Source organism: Leucopleurus acutus (assembly GCF_964270905.1).
Source record: "Leucopleurus acutus genome assembly, chromosome: 20".
NCBI lineage: Eukaryota > Metazoa > Chordata > Mammalia > Artiodactyla > Delphinidae > Leucopleurus > Leucopleurus acutus.
Window position 1 is genome coordinate 171237 of NC_139162.1, and position 15164 is coordinate 186400.

The 15164-nt window shown below is 58.3% G+C and overlaps 1 protein-coding gene across 3 annotated transcripts; it reads left to right on the forward strand.

Moving 5' to 3' along the window:
- Positions 1-12248: 12248 nt before the first annotated feature.
- LOC309976409 (5-hydroxyisourate hydrolase-like) lies at positions 12249-15039 on the forward strand. Of its 3 annotated transcripts, none has more exons than XM_082861973.1 (4): positions 12249-12408; positions 12747-12928; positions 14195-14330; positions 14785-15039. In XM_082861973.1, the coding sequence occupies exons 1-4, from the start codon at positions 12349-12351 to the stop codon at positions 14872-14874; spliced, it is 468 nt and encodes a 155-aa protein (XP_082718099.1). In that variant the 5' UTR covers positions 12249-12348; the 3' UTR covers positions 14875-15039. The 3 variants fall into 3 exon arrangements, with proteins under 3 accessions (XP_082718099.1, XP_082718101.1, XP_082718100.1); XM_082861975.1 differs by having other exon boundaries at positions 14195-14320; XM_082861974.1 differs by having other exon boundaries at positions 12789-12928.
- Positions 15040-15164: the final 125 nt, after the last annotated feature.

Consider the following 15164-nt stretch of genomic DNA (forward strand, 5'->3'; position numbering starts at 1 on the left):
TCTAATCTATAAAATGGGATGGGAGCGCCAGCCTTTTGGTTTGATCGATAAGCACAGGCAGAATCTGGCACAGAGGCTGGCTGAGAGGGCAAGCCCCGCCCTTTGTTATTCTCTCCCTGCCCACGTCTTCCAGGTCTTTAGAGCTGGACAAAGAAGGGGCCACTCAGGCACTGGTCAGACACAGCTGCTTCACCTGCAGACTTAGCTGCCCTGACGAGGAGGTGAGAGGTCAGGATGCTAAGTGCGGGCAACCTCCCTTCCCACCGCTGCCCTTCCCGCTGAGCCTGGGCAGCCCCAGAGCCCCTCTACACACAGTCACCTGGGAAAGGCGGCCCTCGCCCACACCTGCTGAGAACGGAGTCTGGAGCCGCGCCTGCAGGAACCGGACCACCCGTGAGTCTCGGAACCTCTCCTGCCCCCCTTCACACAGTGTCCTCGAAGCCCACACCGCAGCTTCTCTAACACACGTGCCGTGTACCTGGGCCTGTTTGCTTCAGTGCAACGGTGTCACCACCTTGAAATTCTTAACTGTTGAATATTTTATCCTTCAACTCACTTTTTCTAAGAGAAGTTGGTGGAGAATGGGGCACACTGTGGGCAGAGCAGGCCCGCACAGTGTGGGCTCACAGCTAACGGCCCCGAGGCCCCGGGAGCTCAGGGCTCCCGTGGAGCCAGCAGCGCAGGTGCACAGGCTGCACGTGAGGACGAGGTGGCACGAAGCCTCTCCCGCTGGGTAGGTGACGGTACTGACAGCTCCAGGAGGCCACGCTGTGCTTAGACCCAGAACTCAGTTCTGGTACAGAAAGGAGGCCCCATCCTCTCCTCTCTGAAAAACCTCCCTGCCCCTGAGGGAGCCCTAACTTGGCCCAGTCCTGTTCCCACCACAATGGGTTCAGGAAGGCCGAAGCGGGGAGCCCAGACCCCATGACTGCGAACAACGGCCCTTAGTCCCCCTCCCCGTGCAGGCTTGGGAAGCATCTCTACGTGAACCACGTGGATGTCAATAACAAACAGCCACTATTATTGGCTCCCTTCTTTCATGCTTTTTTAAGGGAATCTGTGTGTCTGTGGCTTTGTTCCCCTATGGGAAGAGAAGCACCATAAACTTTCCATCTTCTGCGGCTCTCAGCAGCGGCCACGGGAGGGACGGAGTTGGGGGTGATGCCGGCAGAGGGGCTTCGACTGAAATACTGTGGGGGAGGGGCCCCAGAAACTTCCAGGGGCTTCTCACCTGCACCTCCCACCAGAGGTGGCCCTAGAATCCCCTGCAAGGCTGAGCAGTTCAAGGCCTGCCCCCTCCCCTCCCCTCCCCTCTGGCAATAAACCCCATTCCTGGTGAGGCCGCCAGCCCCCAAGACGCCCCGAGTCCCTGGCCCCCATCATCCGCGGCCTGCACAGAAGATGGATGACCTGTGTGGTGGTGGCGATGGTGTGCGACCCCACAGTTCAGGCGCAAACAGGGACTCCGGCCTCTCACCCAGTCTCGGCTCACCTCTAGCAAGGGGGCTGGCGGCTTATACACCCTCCCGCCACGGGCAGCTGCGTGCTGAAGGGGGGCTCGGAGGAATGTGCGCCGCCTGACACGCGCTGGGCTCGGCTCGGGACGCCTGCAGGGCCTCCACCTGACACTGCGGGTGCCCTGGATGGCCACACAGGACGCCAGCAGCCTCCATCACATGTGCCGCTCTGACCGCAGTGGCCCCATGGCTGTGCCAGCCCCACCGGCCTGCTGCTCTACCGGGACCCTAGCTGAGCAGGTGAGCGCGGAGCACAAGAGGGTAAACTGGTCTTTGGCTGCCAGACTCCACCTGGTCGGCCACTAGCCCAGCCAGTACCTGAGGCAGAGCTGCGTGTGGGGAGGGTGTCACCCACAGACGCTGTCCTCAAAGCTCAGGCCCCTGAAAACTTACCAAAGAGGTTTCCTTAAGTTTCTTTTCAAAAGTAGGAGGCCGTTCATCTATCACCCAGAGAAAACTCCTGTAACATTCTGAAATATGTACTTTAAGATCTTATTTTGCAAGCTCTCGTGCTTGATGTCAACAGCTTTGCTGTTTTTTTCTTTTTCTCGTAATATGCAGGTGTTTAGAAAAAAAAAGAAATTTAGAAAATACAGAAAATAAAAGCCACTCATAATTGTATAGGCAACACCAATTAATACAGCATCTGGTCACCACACACAGACACATGTGCACACACACAGGAACACACGTGCACGTTTTTCTTCTACGAAATCTTTTGAGCCCCCATGTTACCTTGTCACCGGCCTCTGTTTTTGCTCACCAAGACGAGCCTGCTCTGGCCTCGTGACCGGTAGGTTTCCATGCAACTCAGAAGCAGGCGGGCAGCAGGGGCTGTGAGGGGTGGGCACCGCCTGGCCCAAAGTGAGGAGACAAGAGCGAGCGCTTCTCCTCCGGGTGCAGTACCTTCAGGGGCCACTGGGGGAGACACCGAGGAAGAAGCCTCTCAAACGCCTTCCCTTCAGTTTCCATGGTTACAACGTGCCCCGCGTCCCGGGGTCGGACGGGGGTTTAACAGACCTTCTCTTGTTGGACATGAAAAGTGTTTCCAGAGAGAATCTGTCGAGATCTTGGCCTGGCTTGCTGCAGGGTTACCCATGTGGTGCATTCGGGGCTCAAGGAAGTTCTGCAGCTTCCCGGGTTTAGGGCTAAAGCACACCCCGCCCTCACCCCTCCCGCGGTCACTGCATCTTCCCCTCCAGAGGAAGGTGTCTGGGACTATTAACTGCAAAGACACTGCCGAAGAGGACAAAGGCCATGGCTGGCCCGGGCTGGGGTGCTCCCTGGGGAGCAGAGGGGACATGGGACACTCACTGCTGGTCTCACCTGTCCTGCGTGCTTATCGTCCTTCTCCGTGATTGTGCGGCTTTCTGCCCCCGGGGGGGCTGCCAGCGAGGGGCTCCCGAGACGCTGCAGGCTGGGGTTGGCGGTGGGAATGCTGGAGGCCAGGAAACCCAAGACCCTCCAGCAGGTCAGTGCGGTGTGGACAAGACCTGGCCTCACTGGATGGCTAGGTCCTGTCCTTCGGGACACCCGCTCTGGACCCCCGTCGGAGGTGTGGATGTTTCCCCGATGCCCACCTTGGTCTCAGGAGGCAGAAGAGAGACTGGGTTATCCCTCCCACCTGCTGCCCGGAGAGTCACAAGGGCCCCTTCCCAACAGTCGGAGCAGGCTTAGCAGAGGGAGCGCTGGGGTCTCACAGGGTCACTATGGAGAGGGATTTACTCCTGACCAGGATCCTTCTTTGCTGGTTCTGTTTCTGTGTTGTCTTCACACCAAATCTCACAAGGACAAGGCCGGGTTTTTACAGCATCACTGGCCCAGGGGCCAGCGAGCCTCCTTATGGTGTGTTTGTTACAGGCAGGGAGACAGGGCGGCTGGTGTGACGCTCCCCCAGGCGAGAGAAGGGACCACACAAGGTTGTGTCTCCTGCGGGGTTTCAGGGGTGCTGGCAATAGGGGCGGCCACTCCTTTTCTAAATATGTCAGACAACCCCTGAGTTCTGAAGTTATTCATGAAACTTTTTTTTTTTTTTTTTTTTGCAGTACGCGGGCCTCTCACTGCTGTGGCCTCTCCCATTGCGGAGCACAGGCTCCGGACGCGCAGGCTCAGCGGCCATAGCTCACGGGCCCTGCCGCTCCGTGGCATGTGGGATCCTCCCAGACCGGGGCACAAACCCGTGTCCCCTGCATCGGCAGGCGGACTCTCAACCACTGCGCCACCCGGGAAGGCCATGAAACATTTTTTGAGCACCTGTTATATTGCAGGTACCACACATGAGAGTTGCAGAGGTGGAGGTGGGCAGAGCTGGGTATCAGGAACCAGCTCTACGGTCGTGGAAGAGGCTGGGGATTCCATGATATGCCGGCTTCTGATGGCACAGTAGACATCTTCTACCACAAATATTAGCTGCAAAGATACATAATAAAGAGAGAGGCATGACTCTTGCAGCAAAAATAAGGGTGTGGGGTGGAGGAGAAGGTGGCAAGAAGGGCTGAGCAGAGAGAACAAGCAGGTCCTGTCACTCCAGTGGTAAGCGTGCAGGACCCAAGCCACCAGGTCAGCTCGGTCAAGTCCCTGCTCTGCACTTAGTTACCATGAAGCCCTGGAGCCTCCACTTCCCCTGCTGTTGGGCTGGTACAGGAAGTTCTCAGCACAGTCACTGCTGCCATCCATATGAGGCTGAGGGCCCTCTACATGTGGTGTCCCGTCCAGCAGACCCTCGGCCATACCCTCCGAGCCCAACTAAGGCCCAGATGAAGCCTCACTTCGCTGGGTGGCCTCACTGGGGACCCAGGTCCCCCTCCCTGCTCTCACTCCAGGACGCCCTCACCCACAGTCAAAGCGAGTTCGTGGCCAGGCCCACACTCCACCCCCGAGTGGGGAGAAGGAAGGAGCTGGGGGGCAAAGTGCCTTCAGGCAAGTGGTGCAGGAGCTCATCCATCACCCCTCGTGGTCCGTCCCTGGGAGCGTGGTCACGGGTCACGTGCAGCTGCAGTGCTTCCTGTGAGGACGCGAGCTCTCTGCCATGAGCACTGAAGCAGGAAACCCTGAGTGATCCTTCCGAGGCTGGAAGACTCCCCGGTCGTTGGGACGAGAGATAAAGCCAGAAAGTGGGTTCTCGCTGGGACGGGCCTTCTCTAGACCCAGCTTGGGGACAGCAAGGGTGGGACAAGGGGCCCCGTGGAGACTGTGCAGCCGAGTGACAAGCCCACGTTCACCCGGCGGGAGGCCTTTGAGGGGTCTGTGACGGAGGAAGCCCACCCCATGAGACAACAGAGGGTTTCAGGGACACACGGCAGCAAAATCAGGGGAAATATGAAGACTCTGGGAAACTAAAGTACGAATATCAAAGAAACTCTTACTGCCCTGAAGGTTCCCCCTGACATGAGCGGGGGACAGCTCCAGGACTGCAAAGGTTTTTGTGGTTTCAAGCAGCAGAGACCCTGCTCCACAGCAATGGGGCTGGGGGGCTCGGGGGGCCACAGACAGAATCCCACAGAGATGGGTCGACAGGGGCCACAAAGCACGGGGGCCCTTCGGGGATCGTGGGGCTGCTGTTGTCCGGGGTCGCCCGCTGGCGGCCGCACCCCTGCCGTGTCCCTGCTGCTCACAGACCCTCCCCCGCGGCTGCTCTGGCCCCATTCCCTTCATGCTCCCAATTCGTGCCCCTGAAAGCAGCAACCTGACTGACTGCTCCTGATTCCGGGGCCAGCAGGACTCCCTCCGGCTCTCCCTCCCCAGGCGCCAGCCTACTCGCAGACTTGGCGGCGCCCCAGCAGCTGCTTGTCCAGAAGCTTCTGTTGGTCTCACAAGGCACCACAGGCAGCACTGCCGTGTCCATATACCCATCGTTTCCGACTGACACCTGGGGATGGACGCTGAGGTTCACGGGAGGTACCGGGCATTTCGTAGGGAAGGGAACTGTGAGAGGATGTGCTCTGTCCCCTCCTGGCCTGCGACCAGCAGCCACTAACGCTTCCTCCTGGGCCTCCACGCCACTCACCAGGCAGCACAGGCTGTGCTCGGATCGCCCTCCTGACGCGCGAAGCCATTTGGGGTCCTCTCCGTGGACCAGACACCAGAGGCTTGGTTCTAGCAACCAGGACACACTGCCCCGAACCCGTCGGCCCAGCCTCACCACTTCTCTCCCTCTGGTTTGTGTGTTCAGCCCCAGCTCCCGCAGCGTGGCCAGGGTCCAGACAGGACTCCCCTGACAACGGTAGGGGAAAAGGGAGGACAGAAGGGACCCGAGAGCAGTGCGACAGATGGAAAGATGGGATATAGAAGACAGCCCTCCCCTCAGCCACCTAACAGTTTCTCAGCCCCTGAAGTTAATGGTGCACAGGGTTCCTATAGTGACAGTCACATCAAAGGATGACATGAAGATTTCTGAGAGAGTAAACAAATCATTTGGGAATAATTATAAGACTTTGGTGAAGTATTTGAGCTGCCACTTACATCACCTGATGCAGTTTTGTTATCTTCATAGTGAGTAGGCTAAAAAGCGAAGATATTTAATTTTAGAGTCTTTTTAAACACATTTATTTACTATTTATTTATTTTTGGCTGCCTTGGGTCTTTGCTGCCGTGCGCAGCCTTTCTCTAGCTGCAGCGAGCGGGGGCCGCTCTTTGTTGCGGTGCACGGGCTCTAGGTGCACAAGCTTCAGTAGTTGTGGCCCGTGGGCTCAGTAGTTGTAGCTCACGGGCCGTAGAGCACAGGCTCAGTAGTTGTAGTGCATGGGCTTAGCTGCTCCACGGCGTGTGGGATCTTCCCGGACCAGGGCTCGAACCCGTGTCCCCTGCACTGGCAGGTGGATTCCTAAGTACTGCACCACCAGGGAAGTCCTTAGTTTTAGATTTTATATTAATTTGTTTGGTCGTGCTGGTTGTTAGCTGTTGACACCATCAACTCTTCTCCCCTTTGTCCCCACAGGAACCTCTGCAGATGGCGATAAGGATACGAACAACATGGCCACTGCCTACACCCTCAGGCAAGCCCCTCAGTGCCACATCACAACACGTTCACCATCAGCCAGCACAGGGGAACCATCGGTGTGCCCACTGCTGGGCTGGAGTGACAGGTCAGGGGTCAGGAGGGGACCACCCAGTGATGCAATCAAATCTACATTTGTCCCAGCTGGTGAGGCACAGACACAACCCAATCAGAACAGGCACCAGCGGTAAAGACGTAAACATAAGACATGACGCCATAAAACTCCTAGAAGAGAACGTAGGGAAAACATTCTCTGACATAAATCATACCAATGTTTTCTTAGGTCAGTCTCCCAGGGAAATAGAAACAAACATACAGACAAAAAACCCAAATAGGACCTAATCAAACTTACAAGCTTTTGCACAGCGAAGGAAACCATAAGCAAAACGAAAAGACAACCTACACAATGGGAGAAAATATTTGCAAACGATGAGACCTACAAGGGCTCAACTTCCAGAATATACAAACAGCTCATACAACTCAGCTACAAAAAAACAAAACAACCCAATCAAAAAATGGGCAGAAGACCTAAACAGACATTCCTCCAAAGAAGACATACAGGGGACTTCCCTGGTGGTCCACTGGTTAAGACGCTGAGCTCCCAATGCATGGGGTCCGGGTTTGATCCCTGGTCAGGGAACTAGATCTTGCATGCCACAGCGTAAGATCCTGCATGCTCTAACAAAGATCCCGCACGTGGCAACGAGGATCCCGCGTGCCGCCAAATAAATAAATAAATATTTTTTAGAAAGAAAAGGAAGAAGAAGAATACATGAAAAGATGCTCAACATCGCTAATTATTAGAGAAATGCATATCAAAATTGCAACGAGGTACCACCTCACACCGGTCAGAATGGCCGTCCTTAAAAACTCTACAAATAATAAATGCTGGAGAGGGTGTGGAGAGAAGGGAACCCTCCTACACTGTTGGTGGGAATGTAAATTGGTGCAGCCCCTACGGAGAACAGTATGGAGGTTCCTCAGAAAACTAAAATAGAACTACCACATGATCCAGCAATCCCACTCCTGGGCATATGTCCAGACAAAACTATAATTCAAAAAGATACATGCACCCCTATGTTCATAGCAGTACTATTCACAATAGCCAACACATGGAAGCAACCTAAATGTCCACCAACAGATGAAGGAATAAAGAAGATGTGGTACATATATACAATGGAGTACTGCTCAGCCATAAAAAAGAATTAAATAAGGCCATCTGCGGCAACATGGATGGACCTGGACACTATCATACTCAGTGAAGTAAGTCATACAGAGAAACACAAATACTGCATGGAATCATTTATATGTGGAATGTATACATGACATAAATGAACCTATCTATGAAACAGAAACAGACTCACGGACATAGAGAACAGACTGGTGTTTGCCAAGGGGGAAGGGCTGGGGGAGGGATGGAGTGGGAGGTTGGGGTGAGCAGATGTGAGCTTCTATATACAGAATGGATAAACAATAAGGTCCTACTGTACAGCACAGAGAACTACATTCAATACCCTACGGTAAAGCATAATGGAAAAGATTATTTTTAAAAAAGAATGTATACATGTGTATAACTGAATCACTTTGCTGTGCAGCAGAAATTAACACAACATTGTAAATCAACTGTATGTCAATAAAAAAATATATCAGTTAAATAAAGAAGAAGACACCAGCCACTCAGAACAGACACTCAACCCATGAGAACAGACCCCACACCAACTGGCACATGGACCAACCAGTCAGAAGAGGCGGCTGCTGCAGGCGGAGTCCTCCTGGCGCACACAGGCTGACGGTGAGCCCCGGGCGCAGTGAGCCCTGAGGGATCCCTGGAGGAAATCAGAACTGTACCCACAAGCCCCCTCCCCTAACTGGCAAAACGAAGTGGCTCTGCTTGCCACAAAATTAGACCACATCCCCTGATGAAACCGGAAAACATTCCTGGCATCCTGACCCCGGAAGTGGTGACCACATAACTGAAGGGGTCCCAGGACCCCCCAGTTTGGTGCTGGGACTAGGAATATGTTGATCAGATCTCAATCCAGGGGAAGTCTCCTCCTGGGTCAGTTTTGGAAGGGGGTGGTATGCATTTATCAAAGTCTGCTTCTCTGCTGAGTGGTGAGCCAAGATGAGCCCTGAGGTGTGCCTGACAAGACAGCACCCGGGAAGCCAGTCACTTAGTGGAGGGAAGGCCCCCCACATTTGGTGCATCTGCTCTCTGGCGGCACCTGTGGTCCCCGCGCTGACCACCACGTGCCTGTGTGCCGGCAACCCCCAAGCTGAAGGCTTGTGGTCGCAGCCGCAATCACAGGCACCAGCAGCACCAACCCTCCCATCCTCGGCCCGACCTCGAAGTCCAGCTGAGGCCAGCGGATGCCTCGTGAACTATGTTCTACGGTGGCCCATGTGTCGCTGCTGAGCAGCAGTGTCATGATGCAGGTCAGGGGTCCTCAGCCTGGCGGAACATTAGAACCCCCTGGGACTCACTGACCCACAAATGCTCCCTGTCCCAGGGCGAGGGCAGCCAATCCTGGACCAGGCAGTGACCCGAACGGGCACACGGGTGCAGAAAGCAGAGTCCACGACACAGACAAGGTGCGGTTGTCCCGGGGCAGGGAAGGGGCCTCATCTCTGGCCAGAGCTCTCTGATGCCCCGGCTTAAGACTAAGGAGGCTTCGGGCACAGGGGCTGTGGTGGGAACAGACTCGGAGCTGCTTCGGAGACGTGCAGCGCAGGACACATGGGTGAGTGAAGGACAGAGGCAGCTTCCCGTAAAGAAACAGAGTGCACAGGCTTGGGGTGGAGGAGAGCCCGACGAGGGCCGGGAAGCAGGGCCTGGAAACCGTGCCTCTCTCTCTCCCGCGCTCTCCTCTTTCATGTCTGCCCTCTTCATCTACTTAACTCCCGCTCTGCAGCCTGACGTCTCTGCCCTTGCGTATCTGCACACTCCTTCTGCCCATTCATTCAAGGGATACCGATGTAGCACCTACCTCTGGCCAGGTCCTATCCCAGGCACGGGAACAGCCTTGACGAAACAGACAATAACCCAGGTCCTTGGGGAGCTGAAATGCTACCGGGGGCCAAATGCGCCCCTCCTGTGACCCCCACCCCTGGCTTCGCCTTCCTCAGCCTGCCGGCAGGCCCCCTGACCTCCAGCGCCTGTCACCCTCTGGCACCGCCCATCGTGTGGCCTTCTCAGCTCACAGCACATGTGAAATGGCCTTCCCCTCGTCACCTGTGTCGCCTCAGTGTACCTGGCGATGCTCAATATTTCCTCAGTGGAGGAAGGTCCCAGCTGCCCTCATGGCCCTTCCGCTGAGTTCTGACCACAAATTCCCGCCACAGCGGCCTGGAAGGACTCCCGGGGCGGGGCGTGGAGTAGGGGCAGGGGCTCGGGCACCCTTGGTGTCATAGCGCAGCTGCAGTGCCTCAGCGGGGCCCCAGAGGCTGGTCCCACGTGGGCCTCTCCAGGGGCTCAGGGTAGGGCGGGGACCTCCCAGCGCCAGCACAGACCCAGACGGCGGCCCGACCGGCTGCCTTCTCCCTAGGACAGGAGGACGGGTGACCCTCGTTGCTGCTCAGCGTCTCGGCCACCCGGGAAGAACGGTCAGTTCCAAGGTACTGAGCACCCTGTGTGTAGTTATACGTTTTACCTGCATGATCTCAACTCCCTGAAGCAGAAACGCTTTGGGCTACCCACCTGGAAAAATCAACGCGAGTGCTTTAAAATCACTGCACTTAACACAATCCAGACGCGAAAGGCCCCACCCACCTGCCAGGCGGTCCAGCGGCAACTCCAGGGAGGCAGCTTCTTTCCTCCTCAGCGTGTGTCTTCCTTAGGGCCTCCGTCTGTCCGCCCGGGGCCGGGGAGGGGGCGGGGCAGCGGGGGTGGGGTGGTGGAATGCTCCAACTCCAGCATCACACTCACCTGGTCAGAAAGGAGTGGGGAGGAGGGAGGAGCTCAAGGCCTGTGTCTGGTCTCTTTTTACAAGAGGCCCAGCAGGTAGACGTGCACTTTGCTCCCCCTCCTGGCAGCAGGGTCACAGCTCGGGGTCACGCGGCGAGCACGGCATGGCTGGCACTGGGCCTATTAGGCTGGACCCCCATGCCTACTCTTAATCAACCCACTGCCCTCCCAGAGGCACAGGGAAGGTTCCAGGTGAAGCCTGCAGGCTGGGGAGCGGGCCCTAGCAAGGCCCCAGAAGGAGCTGTGGCGACGCCCTGCCCTGCCCCGCGCTCTCCCAGAACTAGGTTTTCTCTCGGGGCAGAGAAGGGCGGAGGGGTAAAAGGGCGCCCTCCGAAAAAGGTTTGACTGTTGTTTTTGTCAGCTTGACATTTGAGACTTCAAGCGCACAAAGAACGGTTACAGGATGAAAATAATTAACGCTTGTCGACACTGCTTGTCCCAGAGGTGGACCTGGTATCGCCAGTCTTTTGTGTACCACACTAGAAAATATTCCAGTACTTGGCCTCTCTGTGCCTCAGTTTCCTCCTCTGTAAAAAGGGGATCCTAATAGCTGCACCCTGAGCTTGTGATGGTGATAAGTGAGCTTGCCCTTGTAACGGGCTGAAAGCTACCGGGGATTTAAAACCACGAAGCTATACACGCCTCCCGCCCCGAGACCATCCACCTTACACACAAATGGGCCTCACTCTTTTCACTGGGCTGCACAGTTGCTGTGTGTGGCAGAGTTCATCTATTTAACTGTCCCCCGTGGGGACAGTCTGGTTGTTTCTGGTCCCGTCCCCATGGGCGTTTACCAAAACAGGTGTGTGTCTCTTTGGGGCCACCTCCTAAAAACGTGAGCCCTGCCAAACGTCACATGCATTTAAATCTCAGACAGACATTTCCTGATTGCCTGCAAAGCACTGTAACCAACACCCAAGTGTCGCTAGAAAGGTCCCCTTCCCCACCTCAGAGGGGTGTGATCCTTAACGTACAAATTGGCCCCACTCACTATCCAAATAATTAGAAAAGGCTCTTTAGCAACAAGAAAAATGACTCCACATCGAGAGCAATCCAACCCGCCAGGCAACGTCACCCAGATTTTAAACACAGAACGCCCTTATCTTTACTTATACATTATATACAGTCGGTTCCATGTGTACATCATGGACTATTGCGAAACAATGATGGACTCGTGCCCGTCGGCTCAGCCTTGTCTCTTGTTTCCTCACTTCTGCATAGCCCAGACCCTACCCTGTCAGTGTGCCGGGCCCCTGCTCCTTGGGGGTCGAGGGCCAGAGCGGGTAGGAGGAGGGGCGGGCAGTGCGACCACACGGGCCATCCGTCCCGCCTGAGGCACCACCACGTGGCCTGTCGGGGCTACCATCAAATTTCGACCTTCCCAGGGAAGAAAACAAGCTACACCGGTTCAGGGGCTCCCGGGGGTCGTCAGGCTCGCCCTGCGCCGCCCAGCGGCCGAAGTGGACCTTGGAGGGACCTACCCGCCCCGCCAGAGCCCCACCCCCTCCCCGCGCCCCTCCCCATCCGGTCCCGCCCAGCACTCAACCCCAACGTCCCCGAGCCCCGCCCCTCGCCCCCCCCGCCCCGCCCCCCAGGGCCGCTCCACTTCTGGGCCGGGAGGAGCCTCCACGGCCCCAAAGGTTGTGCACCCCGATCGCCTACCCCTCCGCTCCCCCCCCGTGAAGCCCCCTGGGCCCCTCCAGGTGGGCACCGAGGTGAAGCCGCTGCGAACCAGACCGGCCTCACCCCTCCCTGTGGTTCCGCCCCGAGTTTGGTCAGACACGTGGCCCCCGGGGCCAGGGAGGGGCCCGGGGAGGTTCTGGGGGTGGCAGCGTGGTGTCGCCACCTCGCCAACCCCAGTCCGGCCCGGCATGAGCTCCGGGGTCGCCCTGCGGCTGCGGACACTCCAGCGACACCTGGGCTCCCCGGAGGTAGGGGGACAGGCCCGAACTCGGAGCCCCTGAACTCTCCTCCACCTGGGGCTAAGGGGACAGAGCTGAGTTCCGGGAGAAGAACCCCTTGTGGCCACCCACAGCCGGCAATGACTGAGGGAGAGGCCCCTGGGTGTGGAGACCCCGTCAGTGCTGGGGGGAGGGGGCTGCTGGGGGAGGAGGGGGACAGGTCAGCGACCTGCACGGCAGTGTGTCACCGCAGCCTGCGCGGGCTGCTCGGCAATTCCACCCGCAGCTCCTCACCCAGGGCCCAGGGGCAGTTTGGGACTTTGTCCCCCGGGGCTGTTTACACCGACTCCGCTGCCTCATACCGGCAGGTGTGGACACAAGGCAGCTTCCCTGTCCCTCTCGTGGCCCAGGGCAGAGGTATGGAGCCGGGCAGCAGCCCGCTGACCACCCACGTACTGGACACTGCCTCAGGGCTTCCGGCTGAGGGCCTCTGCCTCCGTCTGTCCAGGCTCGAGGACCATGGCCAGCAGTGGACTGAGCTGAGGAAAAGGTAGGAGGGCGGTCTGGGGCAGGATTTGAGTCCAGATCACCTCCCCGCCCCACGCCAGGGCAAGGGGTGCGGGCCTGGAGGGCAGGGAGCAGGGCTCGCCACAGCCGGTCAGTCCCCCTGCAGACTCTCGGGGCCGCGCTTTCAACAGGCTGTGTAGTCCTGGTCAGGGCCACAGAACGTGCTGGGACAGCTCACAGCCCAAGTGCCCGCTGCAGGGGGAAGAGGGGTGTGTCTCTTCCTGCAGGCTGGGCCGGCCGAGGCCTGAGGTGGGACCTGAAAGGCCTGGTTGTCACTGACTGACGGGTGACCTGTGCGGGGCAGCAGGCGGGCACTGGACGTTCTCTATATTCTCACTGCACCCTGTGTGCAGACACCACAGGCACCCCTTTCCTAGACTGGGGGGGCGAGGGGGGACGGCTGGGGCAGCAGGAGGTGTCCACTGCCTGGCAGCGCTACCCCTGCCCCAGGCCCAGGCTCTGCTGGGGGACGCCCAGCCCAGACTGGCAGGTGTCATGGGTCAGCTGTGAGCAGTTTCCCCCAACCCTCCCGCTGGTGTGGGCTGGTTGGCTGGACCCCAAAGGTTCCAGGCCTGAGGGTATGGAGCCTTCAGAAAAGCCGGGGGTCCAGGCCCCGTCTGCGCTTGGAGGAACACACGGAGTCCAGGGCGGGGGGCGTACAGATCCACTCCCAACCACACCCCCTAAACTGCGCTGGTAAATGCCACCCTTTCTGATCACAGCGCAGGCGCTTGCGAGCACGGCTGCAGGTGCCGGGGGCTCCGAGGGAGCAGAGGCCCTCAGAGCCTCCACTGGTGCCGCTGGAAACAGGCCACCACGCGGATGGCGATTTGGGTACAGTCACTGAACCAGAAAGCCACACGCAGTATATTAAACAAAAAGTACACGTTATAAAACAGTGTGACTAGTACAACCCGTTCTTAAAGCTTGTAAATGAGCATATTTACACGGAGAGAAAATCTGAAAGGTATACATGCCAGATATAAAGCGATTATTGCTCACGGGGCAGATTGTGGGAACTTTCTCCCGTCTGCTTCTCTGTGATTTCTCAAACAGTGCGCAGTGTCCCTGGGCTGCTCCAGAGCCCCAGGTCCTGGAGGCTGTCCTGCTCCATAGCCGCCCAGGCCCGCTCACCCGAGTCCCAGTCAGGCTGCGGGGACATCGGAGGCCGGTGGGCACGCAGCCCCGGGGGACCCAGGCCGGGAGCTCCTCAGCCCCCTCTGCAGGGACCCCCCCTTTCTCTCCCCAGCTACACGGACCCTGACGGCCGCTGCCCTGGGCTCCTGCTGCCAGGCCAGATGAAGGCGGGCACCTACAAGCTGTCCTTCGACACTGAGGGCTACTGGCAGAAGAGGGGCCGGGAGAGCTTCTACCCGTACGTGGAGGTGAGGGCCAGACGGGTGGAGGCCCATGACTCACCGTGACCCGCAGGCCGGCCCTGCGCCTCCACCACCTTGCACCTGCTTTGGGCTCCCAGAAGAAAGGGGTGCCGGGCTTGACCACGTCACACCCGTCCCTGACCTGCTCCGGGGTCAGGCTGACTCAGCCCCTGCGGACAGAGGTTCACCCAAGCCCCGTCCAGCTCACTGTCCCCCTTCAGTTGACCTGTCCGGGCGGGACCCCTTGGGAACCTGCAGGCCCAGGGCCCCTCAGATCGAGTGCTTTCTCTGGGGAGGACCCAGCCACACCCACCACCCCCCAGCTGGCCCTGGGGCTCCTGCCCCCCAACTGCATCCCCAGGTCAGCCGTCTGGGCTGCTGAGTCCATGGCAGCACTGAGGCCAGGCTGAGTGCGCTCCATGCTGGCCCCTGGCTCCCCCGGTGTCCCCTCTGCCCGCAGGTCGTTTTCACCATCACAAATGAGACCCACAAGTTCCACGTGCCGCTGCTGCTGAGCCCGTGGTCTTACACCACGTACCGAGGGAGCTAGCGGCTGACCGGCTGCACGCCCGGACCCGTCACCACGGCAGGCTGAGCCGCCCCCGACCAGCAGGGCAGGCTTGTTGCTCACGGGCACCAGGGCCACGCTTCCCGGGGACGTTCTGGCCCCGATTCCCCAGTGGCAGCTGTCACTCGGGCTTCAATAAAGTTGCTGCTGGCATCTGCGAGGCGGCTGCGGTCACTAGGCACGCTCGGCTGGAGCTGCCCAGCCCCAGGTGGGATGGGGGCGGGTGTGCGCACAGAGCTGGTGGGCTCGGGGAAGGGGCCGGACGGCATCGT